The sequence below is a fragment of the Mustela putorius genome, unplaced genomic scaffold (assembly GCF_011764305.1).
Source record: "Mustela putorius furo isolate JIRA1106 unplaced genomic scaffold, ASM1176430v1.1 tig00003834_pilon_pilon_pilon, whole genome shotgun sequence".
NCBI lineage: Eukaryota > Metazoa > Chordata > Mammalia > Carnivora > Mustelidae > Mustela > Mustela putorius.
Window position 1 is genome coordinate 81,190,111 of NW_025421987.1, and position 22,083 is coordinate 81,212,193.

Below are 22,083 nucleotides of genomic sequence, written 5' to 3' on the forward strand. Positions count from 1 at the left end.
AATGGCTGAAGATCAGGAGGTAGTGGCCACAGGAGCAGTCTTGTGCTGCCTCCTCCAAGTGTCAGATGGAGGAATTGGGAGTGCACCATTTTGTGTTCATTGCATAAGTCACAGGAAAAGAGAAAGGTGATTTCTTGTACTTTGCTGCATTAGCACCTGAATTCATATGTCAGTCACTTCTTTTTTTTCTCTTATAATTAAAAGTGTATTTAATAATTTTAAGAGCTTGAGAAAATGCAGATTTATGAAAAGAGAAAATAAAAACTACTTCCAACCCTACTACCCAGTCATAACCACTGTTAATGCCTTGTGTATATTCTTTAGACCTTTCTATGCAAATATAAAATGAATGCAAATATAAATATTTATAAAAATAAAACATTCTATACATGCTATTTTGTAAAGATTTTTTAAAATTTGTTTTAGAGAGAGAGAGAGAAAGCTTGAGCAAGAGAGGCAGAGGGAGAGGGAGAAAGACTCTCAGGCAGACTCCATGTTGAGCACGGAGCTGGAGACTGGGCTTGATTTCATGACCCTTAGATCACAACCTGAGCCAAAGCCAAGAGTGGGCCGCCTAACCGACTGAGTCACCAGGGAACCCTCTACATGCTATTTTATAAATGTTATTTTATAATCTGGCTCCCCCTAACTGTGAATATATATATATATACACATATATATATGTCTAGATCACTGGATGTGTATTAATAATACCCATTGTATAGCCGTACCATAATTTACATACCTAATTACAGGTCATCTAATTGTTATTTAAATAGAAGATGATTATATGGGTGCCTGGTGGCTCAGTTGGTTAAGCATTTGCCTTCGACTCAGGTCATGATCTCAGGGTCCTAGGATTGAACCCTCCATTGGGCTCTCTCTTAGCTGGGAGCCTGCTTCTCCTTCTCCCTCTGCTGCTCCCTGTTTGTGCTCTCTCTCACTCTCTGTCAAATAAATAAATAAACTCTTAAAAAAAAAATACAATTACAGAAAGAGTTTCTGATAATGGGGCTATTTTTATATTCAGAAGGTGACAGCAATTATTATTACTATTATTATTTTTAAAGATTTTATTTACTTATTTGAGAGAGAAAGAGGGGGAATGGCAGAGGGAGAAGGAGAGAGAGAGAAATAGACTCCCCACTGAGTTGGGAGGGAGCTCACGTGGTGCTCCACCTGAGGACCCTGAGATGACCTGAGCTGAAGTCAGACGCTTAAGCAACTGAGCCACCCAGATGACTGAGAGCAATTATTTTTAAGTAATCAATTTTTTTTAAAGATTTTATTTATTTATTCGACAGAGAGAGATCACAAGTAGGCAGAGAGGAAGGCAGAGAGAGAGGAGGAAGCAGGCTCCCCGCTGAGCAGAGAGCCCGATGCGGGACTCGATCCCAGGACCCTGAGATCATGACCTGAGTGGTTTAACCCACTGAGCCACCCAGGTGCCCCAAGTAATAAATTTTTAAAGGATGAATTTTGTTGACAGAAGTATAACGAATGCCTCCTTCAATCTTTATCTCAGTAATAAACATTAAGAATAAGAAATAAGAGAAGCGCCTGGGTGGCTCAATGGGTTGAAGCCTCTGCCTTCGGCTCAGGTCATGATCCCAGGGTCTTGGGATCAAGCCCTGCATAGGGCTCTCTGCACAGCGGGGAGCCTGCTTCCCCTCCACCCCCCCCCCCCCCCCGCCTGCCTCTCTGCCTGCTTGTGATCTTTGTCTGTCAAATAAATTAAAAAAATTTAAAAAAAAAAGAATAAGAAATAAGAAACATAAGTTTCTTTTTTTTCTGTCCTCTTTCTCTTTTTCTCTATTAAAAATGACACCATAAAGAACATTCTTGGGCCCTTAGCAAAAATTTCTACAAGTGAAGTTTTTGAGTCAAATTACCTATTTTGAGGTACTAATGAGTATTACTACATTGCCCCCCCAAAAGGCAACTTTGCTGGCTCTCTTGCTCCCCATCCCTCCACCGGTGCAGTCAGGCTAAGAACTCTCCTTATTTTTCATATATTTATTGGCTGTTGTTTTTCTTCTTGTGTTAATCACTTCCTCATTTAGTTTGGTCCATTTTCCCATTTTTTTTGGAGGTTTTCACCAGCTTTTTATTGATTTATATGAGAGTTTCATATATTGCACATTAGTAGTTAGTCTATAATACTGAATTTTTCAGGCCAGAGACACGTTACCTTTTTTTTTTTTAATTCATCTCTCTCTCTTTTTTCCCCACCTCTGCAAAGCTGTATGTTTTTCTTCATAAACTTCCTGTGTATTTCTGGTTGAGTTTCTTCTCAGAATTACATTTTCTCTATGACTTATGAATACAAATTTTTCCCATTATATTTTCTAAATTGTTACTGCTGAATTTTGGAAAGTTCCTAATCTTGTAATTAGCTGTTCTGTAAGGATTTCATTAGAATTACATTGAATTTAGGTTCTCTCCTAGGAGATGTATATTCTGTGTAAGCAGGTTGTTTACATTCCCAAAACACTGCTTTTGACCTCTTTTTTGGGTTGGTGAGTTGATGAAAGCATTTGGTTTGGCGTGTGTGAAGACAATTTAACAGCTTAAGTAATCGATTTTTTAGGAGCAAAACGGAGAGTCAAAACAGATAGTCAAACCAAGTAAAACCAGCAACTTCACTTTCCTGGGTTCTGCTGTAAGGGGCGGGAGAGCCGAGCCACACTTGTCCAAGCAAAAAGAGAAGTATTGTATCACAAGAGCTGGACAGTGCTCGGGAGTCCTGACTTGAGGCATGCCCTTGATTCTGGGACTGAAACCCTTTCACCGGGTTGCTCCCCTTGGCTGTACTTCTCTGGGTTGGTGTGTGTCTCAGATAGGCTCTTCCTAATGGTCACAAGTTGGCTGCCAGTGCCTCCTACTATGTATCTCTCCAGGTGAAAATCCAGCCAAGCATCGCCCTGGAGTTCCTAGCAAAGGTCCTGGCAATCTGAGACTCGGGCTGCTCAGCCCTCCCCTGGTCACTGGCCCCACTCATGGAGCCTGAGGGTGGAGACCTCTTCCCTCCTAGCTTGTGCGCAGAGAAGGGAAGCATGATCCCTTCAAACGCTCGTTCAAATGTAGTCCTGGACCAGGAGAATCAGCATCCCCTTTGAACAGCATCACCTATGAACTGGTTAGAAATGCAAATTGTCGGGCCCCACTCAGGGCCTTTGAGGGTAGGCCCAGTGATCTGGAGGTCAGCAGGCCCCTCTAGGCCATTCTGATTCAGCATAAATTTGAGAGCCACCGTGCTAAAAGCCAGATGAGGTTACTATTGCCTTAAGAAGGAGGACAGTAGCTGCTGGGACGTCTTACACCATATTAACACTGAAAATAATGACAAGATAGGAGTTTGAATGGGGAAAGAAATGTGACTCTATAAGTACACGGTTTAAAGGAGCACTTGTATCAAATTCTTTAGGGAATATGTTAACTAAAAATCACTCTTACAGTTTTTTGAATGAGGAAATAATGTCATTGCATGAAACTTATTTTCATGTCGTCTAGTTTGCTCAGAAGAATTAGTGCTAATGACCCTGGGTCAGGTAAGTGGTTGTCCTTCACTGATCGCCTGTTGTGCACTAGGCACTTCCTGGACAGCTTTCCTTTACTCCTGCGGCTCGGTGTTCACATGTGCAAATGGGCCCCAACACGGTAGGGGCCTGGATGGTGGAAGAACCAGCTGGGAATTCAGGTCTGTGTGATTTTGAAGGCAGTGCACTTCCTCTTTCATCTTACCACAGATCTGCTAAATCTCAAGGGAGGTGGGACTATTTTTCGCAAGGCTCTCTTCATCATTACGTTCTGCGCATTTGACGGCTATCACCTTTCTGTTGAGTTTTTAAAAATTGTAAAAGTGGAAAATTGGGTCTTTAGTTTGACCTATCTGGGCTTCTGCCATTTGCAAAATTATTTCTGTTTCTATGTTGCACTTAGTGTTTAATCTTTCTTTCTTTCTTTCGTTCAGAACTCACTGATTGCCAGTGTAATTAAAATGTGATTAGGCTGTGATTACTCAAAAGCTGCTCTGGCTTCTCAGCCACATCACTGTAATGGCTCCGAGAGCTTCTAGGGCAGCAGAGATTTTCCAGGAAGGGGAGCAGAGAGACATTTCATTTTTGTAATGGTGGGGCTCCTAATGCACCAGGCTCCCCGAGGAATGCAGCAGGAATGGGATCCACAGAGCAGGAGGGTGCAGCTCCATGGGAGCTAAACACCAGTGGTTTACTCGAGGGCAAAGCCTCCTAATGCACTTGGGGTCCAATGCTCATCCCACTTCAGCACCTGTTTGTAATTCCTATGGGCTTTTCCTTTTTCTTTCCCCCCACCATGGTGTTATCAGAAGTAAAGTGGAAGTCACTCTGAAATAAGCTAATTTATACTAAAGTATGAGTGACTGAGAACTAGGAAGCATGGAGGCAATTGTTTGATATTTGGAGTTTTAGGTGGTATAATAAAGAGAAGTCAAAGGGTTTTGGTAATTTTGAGCTGTGTGGGGTTGGGGAGGCAATTTGTGGGGTTGGGGAGGCGAGGACAAGGATTCTGTCCTTGTTGTCAGCTGCCTGAAGCTGTTATTGATTTACCCAAATGCTCCTTTTGCTCTTTTTTGAGGGTATTCTGAAGTTTTCTGAAAGCTCCAAACCCAGATCCATCCATTTCTCTCTCCCTACCTCCCACTGGTCTTTTCTCAGAGCAGGGACAAGGGAAATCAAGCTGTTCTGGGTAGAAATTATTTGCAGATTGAAGGTGTTTGTGAGTTAAACGTTAGTAAATTAAGAATGATATTTTCCCCTCCGTTGTACAGAGGGAATTAGAGGTGGGTAATGGAACAGATTATTGAAGTTAGGAAGATTCAGTTGGAAAACTCAGTTTGGGTTTCTCACCAGAAGGCTGTGGAGCCCCTGGGGTTTTGGGGTCATTTCAGGGAGTCTTTTGGTGTTTTTGTATTCTGTGCACTCTCTCCAGACTGACTAAATAATGTCACACCCGTATGAGATACTACTACTTTTCAAATATACATAGATGCTATAGGGTTTATAAAATATAAATTAATTGAACTGCATTCCAGAATCTAGAGCTGCTGTGGGTCATTATTTGTTGTCAAACTATAATTTTCAAGAAGGCAAAATCATGATTCTCAGGTACATCTAAACTGAGCACAAATCACAGATTTTCTTCAACTCGTTAATTAATGAGGGAACCACCTAGCTGTGGTTATTACCGGTTCAAAGCATCTGAGAAGCTAGGATAATCAAAGATAATTTGATTGCTGAGTTAAATATAAAATTAGTGTCTCCAGATTATAAATCCTTGAAGTTACATGTTCTACTGGACAGAAATTTTTCTACCTTTACTAAACAAAAATCTGTAAGTTAATGAGTAACTTGACTAATTCTGGTATCTTTAATCAGTAGTAAGCAGTGAGGGTGCCTGGGTAGCTCAGTTGGTTATCTGCCTTCAGCTCAGGTCATGACCCCAGAGTCCTAGGATCCAGTCCCGCATTGAGTTCTCTACTAGGTGGGGAGTCTTCTTCTCCCTCTGCCCCTCCTCCCCTGCCCTGCTCCTGTTCATGCCCCCCGCCTTGCGCATGCAAAAAATAAATCAAATGTTAAAAAAAAATAGTAAACAGTGAGATGAACTTTCATCCTCTAGACCAGGGGCCAGCATACCTTTCCTCTAAAGGACCAGATATTAATAATGTTTCAGGCTCTGTGGGCCATAGTCATGTCATGACATATTTTTGTCCCTCTCCTCCTCCCCTTTCTCCTGGGTAGTACAAAAGTAGGCTGTGGGCTGGATTTGGCTTATGAGTCATTGCAGTATGCTGGCCCCTACCCTAGACAGTCCTTGGGTGGCCATTCCTCCATAGGACATGAAAGGACAGGCTGCCTGCCTCTTCTGTTTTCCAAGTGTCACATTCGTTTTCTGAAGGTACTTTTTCAAAGAGTAAAATCAGAGCACCATTGCTGTTTTGTTGGGTAGGGGTAGGGGTGGTAAAATTCTGATATGAAAAAATTCTGCATATTAGAAAGGTTGGAACCATTTTCCTATGTTCAAAGAAGGACTCGATTTTGTTGGGAGAGGGAAAGGGGGAAAGTTGCTAGTTTCAGACTATGTTTAATTCTCGCTTTCTAGAGGGACATGGTGGTTTAGGCAATGTTGTCTAACTTTTCTATGCAGGTCAGCATTTTAAAAATGATTTGAGGGGCCCCTGGGTGGTGCATTTGGTGGTTTCTGACTCTTGGTTTTGGCCCAGGTGATGGTCTCAGGGTCAGATGCTCTTGGCCAGTGTCAGGCTCCTGTCTGCTTCTGTTTGAGACTTTCTCTCCTCCCTCTGCCCCTCTACCCTGTGCTCACATGCTTTCTCTCTCTTAAAATAAATAAATAAAATCTTTTAAAAAAGTGATTTGCCTTGACTCAAACTGTCTTTTCTATCTACGTGAAAAGGGGTCTGCACATCTTTTGGGAGTGTGTACACTGATGCTGTTTTTTTAGAAGGGGCCCTCTGAGAACTTGGAGAAGAATCAGTAGTAGCTTGTCTGTTAGGTTTATTCACCTTCGTGTTCTCTTTGGAAGCAAATACTAATTGAGATTTCTTACCTGTTGAGTTTTTGCAAATGTGTTGAGAGAGATGCTCTCTTTTGCTGTCAGTTCCAGCAGGAGATCTTGAGTAATGCATGGGGTGGTTGCTTGTATTGATAAACATGGTTAATTTTAATTTAGGACCAAGATTTATGCTAATCTTTTCCCTCTTTAATTCATTTTTATGATTATGAGTATACACTGAATTGTTTTTAACCAAAGAGAGGAGAAATGCCTCGGGGGGCTTAATGACATGTTTGGGCATGTGGACTGTATGGATCTGTCCCTTTCTTTGTCTACTTGTTTTGTCAACCCATTGGCTGTGTTGGTATCCAAGCAGTGTTTCATTGTACGACCTGGCTTGACATGGACATTGCTCATTAAAGAGTCTGTTCAGTTAGTTAAGTCATTGTTTTGGGGGAACAGTGCATGGTGGAGGGAAGCCTTGGTTGGGGTGTCATGTCCTTTATTTCATGAAAATTCTAAGAGAGCAGCTTCATTTCGGGAGACCAATACTGTATCTCAAGCTGAAGAATTGGGCTGTGATACAGATGATTCCAGAAGAGTTTTAAAAACCAACCAGGGCCAAGCAACCTGAAAAGTTCTCTGCCTGCACTCTCCCTCGCTTACTGGGTAGGGCAGGTTCTTAGTGTTAGGGGACAACAGGGAGGGCAGACCAGAATAGGGTTCCTGGTAACTATCTCAGAAACAAAGTGCCAGGCAAAACGATTGTCATTCACAGTTGTTTTTGCCTAGATTCTGGTTTTGAACTTGGGTTTGTTTGTTTTTTGTCATCAATTGGTATGACAGCAACAAAAACTTAATGATGGGAAAAACAATCCCCTCTAAGTCATATCTTTCTTTTCTTTTTTTAAAGATTTTATTCATTCATTTGACAGAGAAAGATACAGCGAGAGAGGGAACACAAGCAGGGGGAGTGGGAGAGGGAGAAGCAGGCTTCCCACCAAGCAGGGAGCCCAATGTGGGGCTCGATCCCAGGACCCTGGGATCATGACCCAAGCTGAAGGCAGATGCTCAACGACTGAGGCACCTAGATGCCCTGAGTCATTTCTTTTTTTAATAATTATTTTACTAACTTTAACTTTATACTTTGGTAGGTGGTTTATAAAATATATACAATGTAAGATATAAAAACACAGGAAGAAATGGAGTGAACAGAACTATTCTCTAATTTACACATTTATTTATAAATTCAGCAAATACTTATGACATGCCTGTTGTATGCTGAGCCACCATTTTCTGTGCCAAGAACATTTCAGTAAACATAACAGACCAACTTCCTATCCTTATGGAGCTATATTCTAGCCAGAGATAAAGGGGATAGACAATAAATAAATGCACAGGTGGGTTTGGACATGGCAGGAGTTACTTCATGTTATCAGTCAATAATAAAGCAAGGTTGGGGGGAGGTTAGGGGTCAAGGTGGGAGTGGAAGGGAGAGTTGTTCTTTTGTAACTTGGTACAGGAAGACCTCTCTGAGGTGACATTTCATCCACGACCTCAGTGAAGTGAGGGGTAAGTCTTACGACATCTGAAAGAAGAGTTTCAGAGAGGGAACAATGAATGTAGAGGCTTGAAGGCCAGAACACGCTGGGTGTGTTTGAGGAGCAGCCAGGAGGCAGGAGTAGCAGGGGTGCAGTGAAGGAGAAAGTGGGAGTAGCTGAGGTGGAGTGAGAGGTAAAGAGGGAGTAGCTGGGGTGGAGTGAGTGGGAAAGACGGAGTAGCTGGGGTGGAGTGAAGGGGAAGCAGGAGTAGCTGGGGTGAAATGAGGGGGGATTTGGGAGGAGGTGGGCTTCATAGATCTTTGTAAAAGGAAGAGTTTACTCTGAGATACAGGATGAGGTATAATTTGACTTCCATTTAAACGCCACTGTGACAGCCATACTGAGAATAGTCAGTAGAGGGGAAGGAAGGAAGCAGAAAGCCCGGATAAGGGGGTGTTGTAAAAATTCAGACAAGTGATGATTGTAACTAGGATCACACATTACTAGTGGAGGTGGTAAGAAGAGATTGGATTCTGGATATATTTTGAAGGAAATGTTGACAGGATTGGCTGATGGATTGGATGTGTGTAAAGAGCATGAAAAAACCTGAAGTTGTTGTAACTTGCATGTCAACTATACTTAAAAAATGTATCAGAAAGGGGAAAAAAAAAAGATGTATGTGAGAGAGAAGCCAAGATTGTGTCCTGCATGGAAGAATGGAATCCCCATTAACTGAGATAGATGAGTAGAGAATGCCCAGCAAACTGGAAATGAAAGGGAGCTTCCTCCATTGGACAGCATCTACAAAACACCCACAGCTCATATCATGCGGAATGGTGACAGACTAAATGCTTTTCCCAAAAGACCAGGAATAAGACAGGGATGTCCATTCTTTCCATTTCATTCTTTCTTTCCTTTTCTTCTTTTCTTTCCCTCTTCTCTTCCTTCCCTTCCTTCTCTCTCTCTCTCTCTCTCTCTCTTTCTTTCTTAGGGAAGGGGGCAAGGGGCAGAAGGAGAGGGAGGATCTCAAGAAGACTCCCTACTGAGCACATAGCCTGATGTGGGGCTCCATCACAGGACCCTGAGATCATGACCAGACCTGATATCAAGAGTCAGATGCTTAACTGACTGAGCCACCCAGCCACCCCCACTCTTGTCATTTCTATTTAGCCTTGTAACAGGACCTTCTAGCCAAGGCAATTAGGCAAGAAAATGAAATAAAGGGCATCCAGGTTAGCAAGGAAGAAGTATAACTTATCTCTTTCTGCAGATGTTACAATTTTGTATATAGAAAATCCTAAGGAATCTACTAGAAACTATTAGAACTAATAAGTGGGTATAGCAAGATTGTAAGAAACAAGATTAATATACAAAATCCAATTTTATTTCTGTGCATTAGCAAAGAACATTCAGGAAATTAAGAAAATCATTCCATTTACTATCATGAGACTAGATGAGATCACCCAAAGAGAGCGAAAAAAATCAGCGTAGAGAAAAGAAAAAGTCTGTGGTCTGAGCTCCAGGTCATCAGTGTTTAAAGGTCAAGGAGGTGAGGAGGAGCCAATGAGTCAGCTAGAGAACCAAGAGACCGTCATGGGCTGGGGGCAAATACTTGAGGAAGAAGGAGGTGATTAGCAGTGTGTGGTGTGGTGAGGGAGGGTAGGTGGGGACTCACCATTGAGTAAGTAGAAGAACCTGGGTGAACAGCAAGGGAAACAAGGAATGAGTGAGAGAGGGTTGAGGGAAAGGGTCTGTCCAGAAACAATACTTTGGAAAATGGAATAAAAATAGAGCACTAGAAAAATGAATATGGGAGCCCATTTTTTCCTTATTAGATTTCACAAACACACTATTATGAAAGTTTGCAAGAAGGTGCTCAGTTTCTATACCTGTCTTGTCATAGCCTGTAAGAGTTTGCAGAGTGGACTGGTACCCACTCTGTGGGTCCATGGAATCCACTCTGTGTTGCGTGGGTCTAGCCCAGGCAAGGGGAGCCTGAGCTGAAATTAATCAGGAATGGGTATGTACCGAATTCTCTGATAGACAGCAGGAGGCACTTGTTAGAGAATAAACATTGGTCTTGCACTCAAAGGCTATATATTTCCCTGTTCAGAAAGAACAAAGTCTGAATTTTGGTCCCATATAGTTTATTGTGAGCAAGTCAGAAACCACAGGAAGCCTATTCTGAAGCGTTATCCCTTTCTATAAATGACAACAGTTATCTGCTGTCTTCCTCATAATCCTGACATTTGTATGGTATTTTAGTCTGAATTGCTCATTTACGCTTTATACAACCCTGTGAAGTGGGTGGATTTTTCGTCTCAGTGAAGAAATGGACTCGGAGAGAGGAAACAGCTCCTCCATCCTCATGCTGCTTAAAAATGATAGAGCTGGGACTGCCCCTTTAGACCATGAGCTTGCCACCATACTCGACTGTGGGATTTCGAATTCTCTTCCAGATAGGAATTAAATGCCGGCTGTGCTTGGATAGTTTATGTCCTGTGTTATTATGAATTTGCAGGTTGAAGTTGGTGAGTATGTGTGGGTGTGTGTTCTCAGTATAGCAAGGTAAAGAGACTGCCTTTCAATGTAAGCAGTTGCTGGGTTGCACCATTGTTGCCTTTCATTTCTGATCAGAAGTGCTCTTGGTTTCTAGAAATGCTGCCTTGTAACAGAGTTGTTTCCTCTTTCATAGTGTATGAATTATTTGCATTCATCAGTCACATGGGAACATCTACAATGAGTGGCCATTATGTTTGCCATATTAAAAAGGAAGGAAGGTAAGTCATTTTTAGAAAATCGATGGTATCTATGTTTTATTGAGCATCTACATAATGCTAGGCTCTCAGCGAGGTGTTGCACATATCCCATTGGTTCTCACGATGGTTTTGTAAGGATTTACTCTCAAAGCCATTTTATACATTAAGACCCTGAGGCTCAGAGAAGCTGAGTAGCGGTAATAACTTAGCCCGGAAGTAGCCATGTCAGAGCTGGCATTCAAAGCCACTCCCAACCATCTTACCAAAGTGACTTCCCAAAATAAAGATGCGTCCTGCAGCAGAATGTGTGTGTGTTTGGGACCTCCATAGGATTGCCAGTTTTAGCCCAAAAAAAAAAATCAGGCGCCCTGTTAAATTTGAATTTCATATAAACAATGAATAACTTTTTAGTATAAACATGTCTTAAATATTCCCTGTGATGCATTTATACAAAAACTTATTTAATGTTACTTCCCTGCCATATAAACTTGACTGGGTATCCTGTGTTTTATCTGGCTTCCTTACACATCCATTCTTTTGCCCTATTGTGGTCTTGCAGTAGGTGTCTTGGGTCTGTAGGTAGAATCGCTGGATGTGTGGTGAGCCGGGAATGAGCCATTTACAGGATGTAAGGCTGCTGCTCTCTTCAGGACCTTCTCCTTGGGGCTCTAGCCCCACTGAGCCCTCTGGTTTCTCTTCTGTGAGCTCCTCTCTGAGCAGCCTGAGGCTGGAGAAACCTAGAAACTTGCCGGATGCCGGAGAAACCTAGAAACTTGCCCTGTCCTGGTGGGACATTGACTTCTCACGCCATGCCACACACTGTGGGAGACACTGGTTCCCACCGTGGACTTAAGTTGTGCTCCCTTTTGGTGTGTCTTTTAGTGTTGTCTTAACTTGATTAATGAAATAGTTGAGCACAGGCTGATTGATAGTAAATTCTTTTTATTACCAAGCATGATGCTCTTTTCAAAATACTTTTCCTAAGAAAAATGCTTAATTATAATTCAAAAAGCAATAAAATTTATGGTAAGGAATTTGTAAAATTCAGAAATAGAACAAAGAATATGTCGTTTGAAAACTTAAAGATAATCATTATTTATGTTTTGATACATTTCTCTTTTATTATTTTCACTGGGAAAGGGTGTACATTTGTATACACGTATATCATACATACAAATGTACATAAGCATTTATAGCTTTTCTAAAAGCTTAAAGTATGCACACGGCACATACACTTTTTTTAACCCTGTTCCCACGTCATACTATATTATGAGTATTTTCTCACTTTACCAAATATTTTCTGAAGACATTTTAATAGTTGTGGGATGGCTCACTTGCATGGCTCTTTACTTCTTATTTTGACCTAGTTTTACACCTCAGGCTGAAATAAACACCGCCGTACGTGATTCTTTGACTTAATTTCTGAGGCCATCTGTAGACTTCTACAAAAGGGATTTTGAGACCAAAGGGCTTAAAATGTTTGGCGACTCTTTTCGTAACTACCTTTTGATGGCGCTCAAGAATAAAAAAGGCAGTTACAGTTTCCCACCAGCATTCTCTCTTTTTATACAGTAGGCTTGAGTTTGGTTATCTTAAAACAACTTGCTGAAGTATGGCACAGTAACTTGTTTTCGGCAAAGCTTTCTGGGACTGACTGAAATCCATCGAGTTCTTCTGTCTTTTGTTTTCAGGTGGGTGATCTACAATGACCACAGAGTGTGTGCCTCAGAAAGGCCCCCCAAGGACCTGGGCTACATGTACTTTTACCACAGGGTGCCACGCTGAGCCTCAGATGTGTCAGTCGGCGAGAGGAAGCCACACGCCTTTTTAATTTGCCAAAAAAAAAAAAAAAAAAAAAAAAAAAAAGCAAGCAGAAGTTGGGACAACCAGACATGAAGGAATACATGGGGTATTTATAGTTTATTTAAAGAACATCATTTGACGCTTTCTGAAATAGAACTGGGAAGAAATTTCTATTAGTGATGATACACTACTGTAGATAGTTTTTCTTTTTATAAATGTTCAAGGAGAGGATGATTTAAAAAAAAAAAAGTATTTATATTGCTGGTGGGGGATCTGCCACTGTCACACCAAAAAATGGGAAGTGCCGCCAGCCCTCTATTATGATTTGGGGGCCAGTGGTGTGGCCTCACCTGCCCCCCGCCACAGTAAATGAAAAGCCCATTTTTGTTTCATATCGAAAATCAGTAATGGGGATGGGCTTTATTTGTGACACAATTTTTTCATTATACACAATTTCTGACCTATCCATGTATAGAAGATTAGAGCATCTTCAGTGAAAGGTATTTTTAATTTAATCATATCAAAAATCATAACGTGATTGTGTGAGTGTGTGAGGGTGAGACCGTTGTCGTCAACCAGGAAATCTGTGCCGGGCTGGTTTTTAAAGGTTAAAGCAGTTGGTATTAAGCATAGCTGGGAAAAGCGAGTAACTATTTTAAAGAAACTATAACTCAGGAACAGTTTTAAAAATTGGCTCCCCGCTTAGATTTTCAGGCGTAAAAAGGGCTGCCGGGGTTTGTGACATTTGGTGAAATAAGGCCAGATGCCCCCGGCAGCACAATATTGTTCTTTGCCAAACAAAGGTAGGTAAATTCTGGTTCTCAGCAGCCCTTCCCGCTAAGGCATAGTGTGTACTTTTAGTTAAAATAGCTAATCTTACCATAACATGTAACAACTCCCTGGAATCAAAGTGCCCCAAATTTGTCCGTAATTTTCTTGTCCCTGCACTCTTTGCCTGCCTCCGTTTCTCCGTTTTCCTGGGGCTAGAGTCTCCTCTTGGCCCTCTCTTGGCTAATCACCTCCCAAATAGCAGTGTGATCTTGGGTGCCTTAAGGGCCTCGGGTGCAAAGAAACTTTTTAGGACATTATGAAAGACCATCTTTTCCATTTTGGTATCTTGGTATTTTTATTGCAACCTGGGATTAGATCAGAGTTTCAGATGCGATGAAAAAGTACAACAAAAGTGGTTTAACGTCTTCCTGCAGCGCTGTACTGAATTCCAAGGTCTCTGGAGTTTCTATTTCAGATTGGCCAGTCAAATGAAGAAGGATCTATTGCAATCTGCTTAACATGCATTTGATTGGTAGCAAGGATCTTTCTAGAAACTGTAGGAAAATAAAGTCGAACCAGCTGGGTAAAATGCCACACAGACGATTGATTACAACATGGTGAGTGGTGAAGAGTCAGGATTCTGGGTATGATCAGGGCCCTTCTCTGGGGAGTTCAGCTACACCGTGTGTTTGTGAGGGTTGCTGTGCCCGAGGCCCAGGGCCAAGATGTGGGTGCTGCCCCTAGATGGGCAAGTCCCTCATCTTCTCTGTGCCTCATTTTCCTTATCTGCACAATGACACCTGCTCTCTCTTTGAGAATATGGTGAGATTCGATACAATGACCTGCGAAAGAGTAGCACGTCGCGTGCCACGTGGGTTCTAGTAGAGTGTTCTCCCTCCTTCTCTCATCTGATCTTTTCTTCAATTTGGGAACAAATACAATTGGCATAAGGAGGGAGCTCATGGTGCAGTAATACTCTCTTTACTCGGTTGTGGCCACTGATGTCCTCTTTTAATGTTGATTTGGATATCCTAAAACAGCCCCTCCCTGTCACATGAATCTCTGACTCCTGTAAAAAACCCCCACGCTAAGCAGCCTTATAAAATCCAGTCACCTTAGGGCTGAGTGTCATGGAAAAATGACTCCAAACACACGTCAACAATGACTTGTTCTCAACACTTTTACAAAGCAAAGGCCTTCTACGGGAGTGGGGAGAGGTGGTTATTGGGGATTTGGAGTGAAATGTGGATGAAGATAGCATGTGTATTTTGAACAAAATAAAAATTTTGGTATAAAACTTTGCAAAATGGCGTAAAATCAGTATAAGACTATAGGCTAGATATTATTTAATTTCATTAACTAGAAAAATAAACTTAGCCCTTCCGATGCCTAAACATATTGTAAGAAAGTATACTATGGCTGCCTTTTTTTTTTCCTGCCTCACAAAACAAAGGGCTATTTCTACAAGGCAAAGTTTTGTATATGTGCTATTCTTTACTTCAGATTGAGAGTTGGGGAAAAACTAGAGCAAATAATGGGTTTCTTTCTTGCTTAAAAGTGTATTTATATGTATACCTTCATATATACAAGGTAGGTTTCCCTGGAATAAAAGTCTGGAACATACTGCTCCATTTTCACACATATGTTGACGAGATTAATTGTGACTGAAAACTGGAATAACGTGTAGATTTTGTCAACTATCAGCCTGTGAGGAGTCCTCTGTGTGAGGTGCGGTGGTATCCTTGTGAAATTCTCACTGTGTGTGGGTGTATGTATGAAAGAGTGTACTTTTTTTCTCCTGTAAATATCTTTTGATATCCATTTGTGTCAAATCCCAATGAATGTGTCTTTGGAAAATGTATCAAAGTTTTTATTTTGTCAATTCATCTAAATGCCCATATAACTAATTAGAAATCCAGTTTGGTTCAGATTGGGATTTTTTTTTTTAAGGGCAAAAAGCATGCAGAAAGGACTAGTGGAAGAATCATATTTTAATGCCACTTTACATCAACATTGCTTCAGTGCTTTGAACAGACTTGGCTGTTTTCTTTCAACTATAGGAGAATGTGCCTGCCATTTCCCTGTGCTCACTTTGGGTTGTAGAAGCCTACCCCCAGTCGCTTTAGCCTGTGACTCCCAACATCTTTTATTTCCAAGACCAGCAAGGCCCACTGAGCTGCGCACTCACCCCAGTGCCTTGGGCCCTTTACCTCTCTGGGCTTTTTTCTTTACAGTGAATGCATTAAGTTGGATAAGCTCAGAAGTCCCTTACTGCCCTAACATTCTATTCTATTTTTATTTTCCTGCAGTTACCACGGGGGCCAGAGGTGGGGATGTGAGGGATCCCATAGGGGTCTGTTGTAATGTGTTGGTTCGTTGCAGCTCGTACACCCGAGCTTATAGAATGTGTCGTTTTTAGTGTCTGCACTCAACCCCTCTGCCCACTTTCTTGGGTAATTATTCTACTTTTTTCCCATTCTTGAAATGCTTCACTTCTCAGTCCACGAGATACCTTGTCTCCATCCCCTTCAAAAATGAAAAACCTATTTAGAACACCTTCTGCGATGAAAGACCTCAGAACCACTTTCGGCTAAACCTGTAACATTTATAGAATATGTTCTTACTCAAATTCAGTTACAGCTAGGATCCCCAAATAAGTATGGAGAAAGTTGTCTATCACAGAAAGGATATCTTTCCTCTTGTAGGCATTACTGTTGCTAAATCGCATCACCTATGGAGTCCTGGGGAGGTGGCAGGTGACGAGAAGGACTAGGGGAAAGGATCAGATGAAATGTGATTGTACTCGTCACCTAGGTCATACATCCTAGGTTACAGAGTAAGATTCCGTACTCTTAAGCCGGGGTATAAGAGCACCTACCCAGTACGGTGAAGATTCCCTACTCTGTAAATGTCTTGAAAGAGATCATATTAAACCTCTCCAGGTCTGTGCTATTTGGTGCAGTCATCAGTAGCTACGTGTGGCTCATGACCTCTTGAAATTGGGCTTGTCCAAATCGAATTTGTGCTGTTCACGTAAAAAAAACAAAAACAAAAACAAAAACAAAAAAACCAAAAACACACCAGACTTTCAAGGCTTGGTACCAAAAAAAGGGAATATAAAATATTTCATCCATATTTTATATTTTTTACATGATAATATTTTAGATAAATAAGGCATTATTAGATTTCACTTTTGATTTTTTAAAAATCTGGCTACCCAAAAATGCTGTGGCTTGCTTTGCACTTGGACAGCACTGCTCTGGACTGTAGATGGTGTGGGTTAGGCAGTGAGGTGCTCCATGTGGAAGGTCCTTCTCCCAAGCATCCAGATAGACAGAAACAGTGTACATACTTTTGCTGGAGTCAGGAGCCCTGTGAGAGACACAGAATGCCTTCTGGAAAGCAGAAGATTTCCCTGTGTCAAAACCAGTATGTTTAAGACACCACTTAAAAAACAGAAACAAATGAACCCCAAACCTCATTCCTTCAGCTTTGCATAGAAGCTGCTAACTTTGCACTCATTTTTCCAGCATCTTCCACATGCCAAGGATGTTGGCAACAGGAGAGTGTTGGGCATATTTGCTTCACTTTAGGCAACATTCTCTTGTGGTCTCCCCTCCCCCAGGTATTGTCTGGTCTGTTCTGAGCTGGGTGTGTTGACATACGGTATAAATCTTGCCACTCCTGTCGGCCTTGGCAGAGGCTGAGCCTGTCGCCTGCGCCCACCTGCCCAGCAGATTTTGATGCTGGCTCCTGAAAGAGTTTGTATTTATTTTATTTTGCACTAGTCACAGTTGTTGTTAAAATATCTCAACTGTTTGGGGAGAGCATTGCCTGTGATGGAAAGAGAGATGGATGATTTATTGCTTCAGTTGTTTTAAATTAAAGGCTATTCTCACAATCTGAGGTCCCTTTACGGCTCTTTTTTCTTTTGCAAAATGCCAAGTAAACTGATTCTGCCCTTTTCAGGTTCTCATCCATCAGTGGAACAGGTAACTTGAGACAGTGACTAATTTTATTTCTTTTTAGGGTTTCTTTCTATGGGCACCAGGGCCGCCTCATTCCCATCAGTAGTGGAATGTCAGCAATGATGTAAGACGTTACTTCCTGGGGGTGGAAGGGACCGAAGTGGGGAAGAGTCTGATGTCTTTTAGACTTACTCTACTGGGTGTACAGTTGAATACTGGAGTCAGTTGGGAGCCTTCTGTAGTTCTCTGACTCAGTTTTTGGTAGCTTCCCTAATGCAGGGGCAAGCACACTCAATACTGATTGCACCAAGGGATTTCAGCATTTCCGTGGCATCATGTTTGTAGGGTGTATGAGTTTCCTGTTGCTGCTGTAACAAATGGTCATAATTTTAGTGGCTCAAAGGAGCATGTTAGGTGAGATGTCTGAAAATGGGTCTTACAGAGTTAAAACCTCAGTAGTGGCAAGGAAGCTCCATGTGAGAATCCATTCCTTCCCTTTTCCAGCTTCTGGAAGCTATTCTCCTTCTTTGGCTTGTGGTGTCCTAACAACATGGACATTACTTAGTGTCTGCTTTCATTGTCATAGACCCTCTGAAAGGCTCTCCTACTCCCTCTTAAAAGGATTTTTTGATTACATGGGGTCCATCCAGATAGTCCAGAATAATCTTCCTACTTCAGGATCCTTAAATTAATCACATCTACAATGTTTTTTTTTTTTTTTTTTTTTTTTTTGACATGTAAGGTTAATATTCACTGGTTTGGGGCATTAAGGTGTGGACATCATGGAGGAGGCATTATTTTGCCTACCATATAGGCTACGCTTCTTACTACTTAAAAATGTCCATGCAATACTTAAATGTTTTTAAGGAATCAATCTACATATTTTTAAAAATCCCAGGAAAATGACCAGCATCAGCATGGTGCCATAATGTTTGGGTGAGAAGAGAAGAAGGAAATGATGAGGATGGGGGATTTCCTCTGACTCAATAACTAAAGTTTTTAGGACAATGTCTACGAGTCAGCTGCTGCTTACATTCACTGGCTATGTCCCATTATGCCCAATGGAAGTGTTTACCAGTATGTGTGTGCCCTGTTTGAACCTAAGGTCCTGCTTGTTTAATGGGGTCAGTGATAAACCATTTATAGGGGGGGAAATCGAATAGGAAAGCAATGAGTTATTCTCATCCTCATGCAACCAAGTATTTAAAAACTTCCTAGGAAGAGTCTTTTGGTGAGGTAGGGGGCAGGGTGATAAAATGGCAAGAGTGGAGGCAAAGAGACTTGCCTTCAAGTCCTGTTTCTAGCCCAGACTAGTTATGTGACTTTGTTAAGTACTTAATATCCTGAAACATAATCTGGGCATCTATGCAGTAGGCATGATAAAAATGTGAAAGGAGTTATGTAAAACATCTGACAGTCTGGTGGCACAGGATATTTTTACTGTGCTAGTTTATGCCACTATTTTAACCCCATCGCACTTTGACCCTATGGAGGGAGGATTGACCCTTTGTTTCAGACTAGAAAATTTTTTTTTTAAAGAATCAGAATTATACCAACATCAATGACTTTTTTTCCCAAAGGATTTTACTAATTTTATTAATCCAGTTTATTTTGTTAATCTATATAGCATGGTTCATCATTCAATACATATTAAACATCTATATGCCAGGCATTGTTTTTTTTTTAATGTATCAGTAAGCAAAGTAGACATGACTCTTTGCCCTTGTTGAGTTTATTTTCTAACAGGGAAAGCTAGACACTAAACAAGGAATAAGTAGCTTATATAATATGTTAAAAGGTATTACGTGCTATGGAAAAAAGGAACAGCAGAAGGGGGGTGGGAGGTGCAGACTGTGGTACTAAATAGGGTACTCTCTGAAGGCATCATCTGGTGGTGAGATTTGAACCAAGACTTGAAGGAGGTGGAGGAATCATCTAAATGGGTATTTGGGGGAAAGATATGCCTGGCACAGGGACACACTGGAGCAGAGGCTCCAGGGTGGGGGAGCATACCTATTATGTCAGAGAAGCAGCCAGGGGACCAGTGTGGTTTGAGAGAAGAAAACCAAGGGAAGAGTAGTGAGAAAGGAGTTTGGAGAGAGGCCAGATTGTCTGAGCCAGGAGGCCATTGGAAGGGCTTGACTCTAGAATGCCATCAGGAATCATTACATGGTCTTGAGCAGAGCACTAATCTGATCTGACTCAAGTTCTAGGAGGTTGGTTTTTGTCTGGAGTAGATGACAGGAGGGCAAGGATAAAAGGTCGGATAGGATGATGGCTCACATGGATGGGGTGGTAGCAGCAGAGTTAGCAAGGATGGTTAGATTCTGGATACATGTGAAAATAAAGCCAGTAGGATTTCTTGATGGGCAGGATGTGGCATGTGAGGGAGTGAGACCTCAAAATTTTTGCTCTGAGCAACTGAAGAATGTAGTTGCAATCAACAAAGATAGGGAAGGCTTGGTGGGATTGGAGGGTGGTGATGGGAAAAGATGATCACAAGTATATTTGGGGATGTGTGGAATTTAAAATGCCTATTAGACCTCCATGGTTGGTGTCGAGTGGGAAGCTGGATATATAAGTCTGGATTTTGAGAGGGAAGTCTGGACTGAAGATATAAAATTGGGAGTTGTTGGTAGCTAGATGGCATTTAAACCAGGGACTGAGTCTAATTACCAATGGAGGGAGACAAGAAAAAGAATTGGTCCAGGGACTGAGTCTCTCAATATAAGAGGTCAAGGAGAAGATGAGCCAGCAAAGGAGACTGAGAGGCGTGAATACCAAGGGGGACAAAAACCAAGAGATCTGTGCCTGGAAGTGGAAGCCAAGGGAAGACGGTGTCTTAAAGAGGCAAAAATTATCAAATATCAAATAATGATGATAGGTTAAGTCAGATGAGTTGACTGCAAGATTGATCTACTTGGAGGCCATTGCAGAAGGTGAATGCAAACAACTCTGAGGAATTTTGCTACAAAGAGAAGGAAAGAAATGGTGGTGCCTGACAGGAAGATGTAGGGTGGAAAGATAAGAATCACTGTTTGCTCTCCCTTGAGCAGGAAGAGGTGATGGATTCTGGTGCCCAGTGGGAGCTGACTTTGGACAGGCAGGGGCTGGGGAGCCTGTCTGTGGGGACAGGAGGAAGGCAGAGACCGGAGTGCAGCTGTGGCTGTGAAGAGATGGGAGTGCTGAGAGTCTGAGAGTTCTGTCCTACCTGCTTTAATTTGCTCAGGGAAGTAAGAAGTGAGATCCTCAGCTTGGAGGGAACATGAATGGGAGAGGTAGGAAGTTTGAGGAGAGAAGAAAAAGTGTGAAATAGTGATTGAGTTGAATTCTCTCTAGGCTGTTATATTTTCCTTTCTATTTTAATGAAATTAGTGTAATTGGTATCAATTCTGTAAATCTTATGAGGGAAGTCTGAGTCATCAGCTTTTGGTATTCATCAGATTTTCCCCTATTAAAACTTTTGCTATTGCAGATTCCCTTTTCCTGTCATTATTTCCACCGGGTCCTCCTTTACCAGGTCAAATTTTGCAACTCTTAATTTTGTTCTTTGGTCATTTTTAAAATCAATAGCAGATTTTACTATGAGCACTCATAGTCATCGTCTTGGTAATTTCTCTCAAGCCTACCTTTCCTGGGTTAATTTTTGCAGTTTTTAATAGTAGATGTGATCTTTAGTCAGTTCTTAATCTGTAAGACATTGATTTTTTTTCACCTGGCACAGTTTTTGCTCTTACGCTCATCATTTGCAGTAATATTAATTATGGCCTGGAAACATAGTAGGGGAAAAGCAGAGGACCTGAGTGCACCTCAGGCTTAAAATGGCATAGTAGAAACAATGGCCTAGGGATCTGCCACATGGTAGGTTTCAATAAATGTTAGCTTCCTTTCTTTTTTCATCTCAAGGAACTTGGGCTGAAAGATTGACCTGCCTGGTCTCTACCCTTCTAAGCCCAAGCAGAGGGCCTGCACAGAATAAAGTGGTTTAGTTCCACAGAGCAAAATACTAAAATCAACCGTCCGTTCCCAAAGTGCTGATTCACAAAGATGATTACCAGGCAGCAATATTTAATATGAGGTAGAAGTAAAGAGAAAAATAGGTAAGTCCTTGGGAGCCCCAAAATGCTGCACAGGTAAAAGGCATTACCGGAAGGAAGGGTTTTTTTTTTTTAAATTTTTAATTTTTTATAAACATATATTTTTATCCCCAGGGGTACAGGTCTGTGAATCGCCAGGTTTACACACTTCACAGCACTCACCAAAGCACATACCCTCCCCATGTCCATAATCCCACCCCCCTTCTCCCAACCGCCCTCCCCCCAGCAACCCTCAGTTTGTTTTGTGAGATTAAGAGTCACTTATGGTTTGTCTCCCTCCCAATCCCATCTTGTTTCATTTATTCCGGAAGGAAGGTTTTAAAGAAATGTAAAGAACACTCCAAACTTTGGGCTGCTTTTATGTATATACATGGAGCGAAGCAGCTGTTTTGAGGAAATTAATGTGATTCTCATTTAAAAAGGGGTAAGAGAAGTAAGAAAGGTCTGAGTTACACAAGGGGTGGGGAGAGGCGCTACAATTCACCACTGGGTAGAAATAATAGTGAAGCAGGAAAGACAGACAAACAGCTTGGTTTTTATAGAGGAAAAAATGAACTTCCACCAAGCTTCAGTGCTGACTTCTACCAAGAGG

The 22,083-nt window shown here is 41.6% G+C and overlaps 1 protein-coding gene across 1 annotated transcript in view; it reads left to right on the plus strand.

Moving 5' to 3' along the window:
* Positions 1-17,327, plus strand: part of USP13 (ubiquitin specific peptidase 13) — a 112,766-nt gene extending 95,439 nt beyond the window's left edge. Inside the window, exons 20-21 of the mRNA XM_004756638.2 lie at positions 10,789-10,873; positions 12,544-17,327. Of these exons, the coding sequence (XP_004756695.1) occupies positions 10,789-10,873; positions 12,544-12,637 (179 nt within the window). The 3' untranslated portion in view covers positions 12,638-17,327. The remainder of the gene's footprint in view (positions 1-10,788; positions 10,874-12,543) is intronic.
* Positions 17,328-22,083: the final 4,756 nt, after the last annotated feature.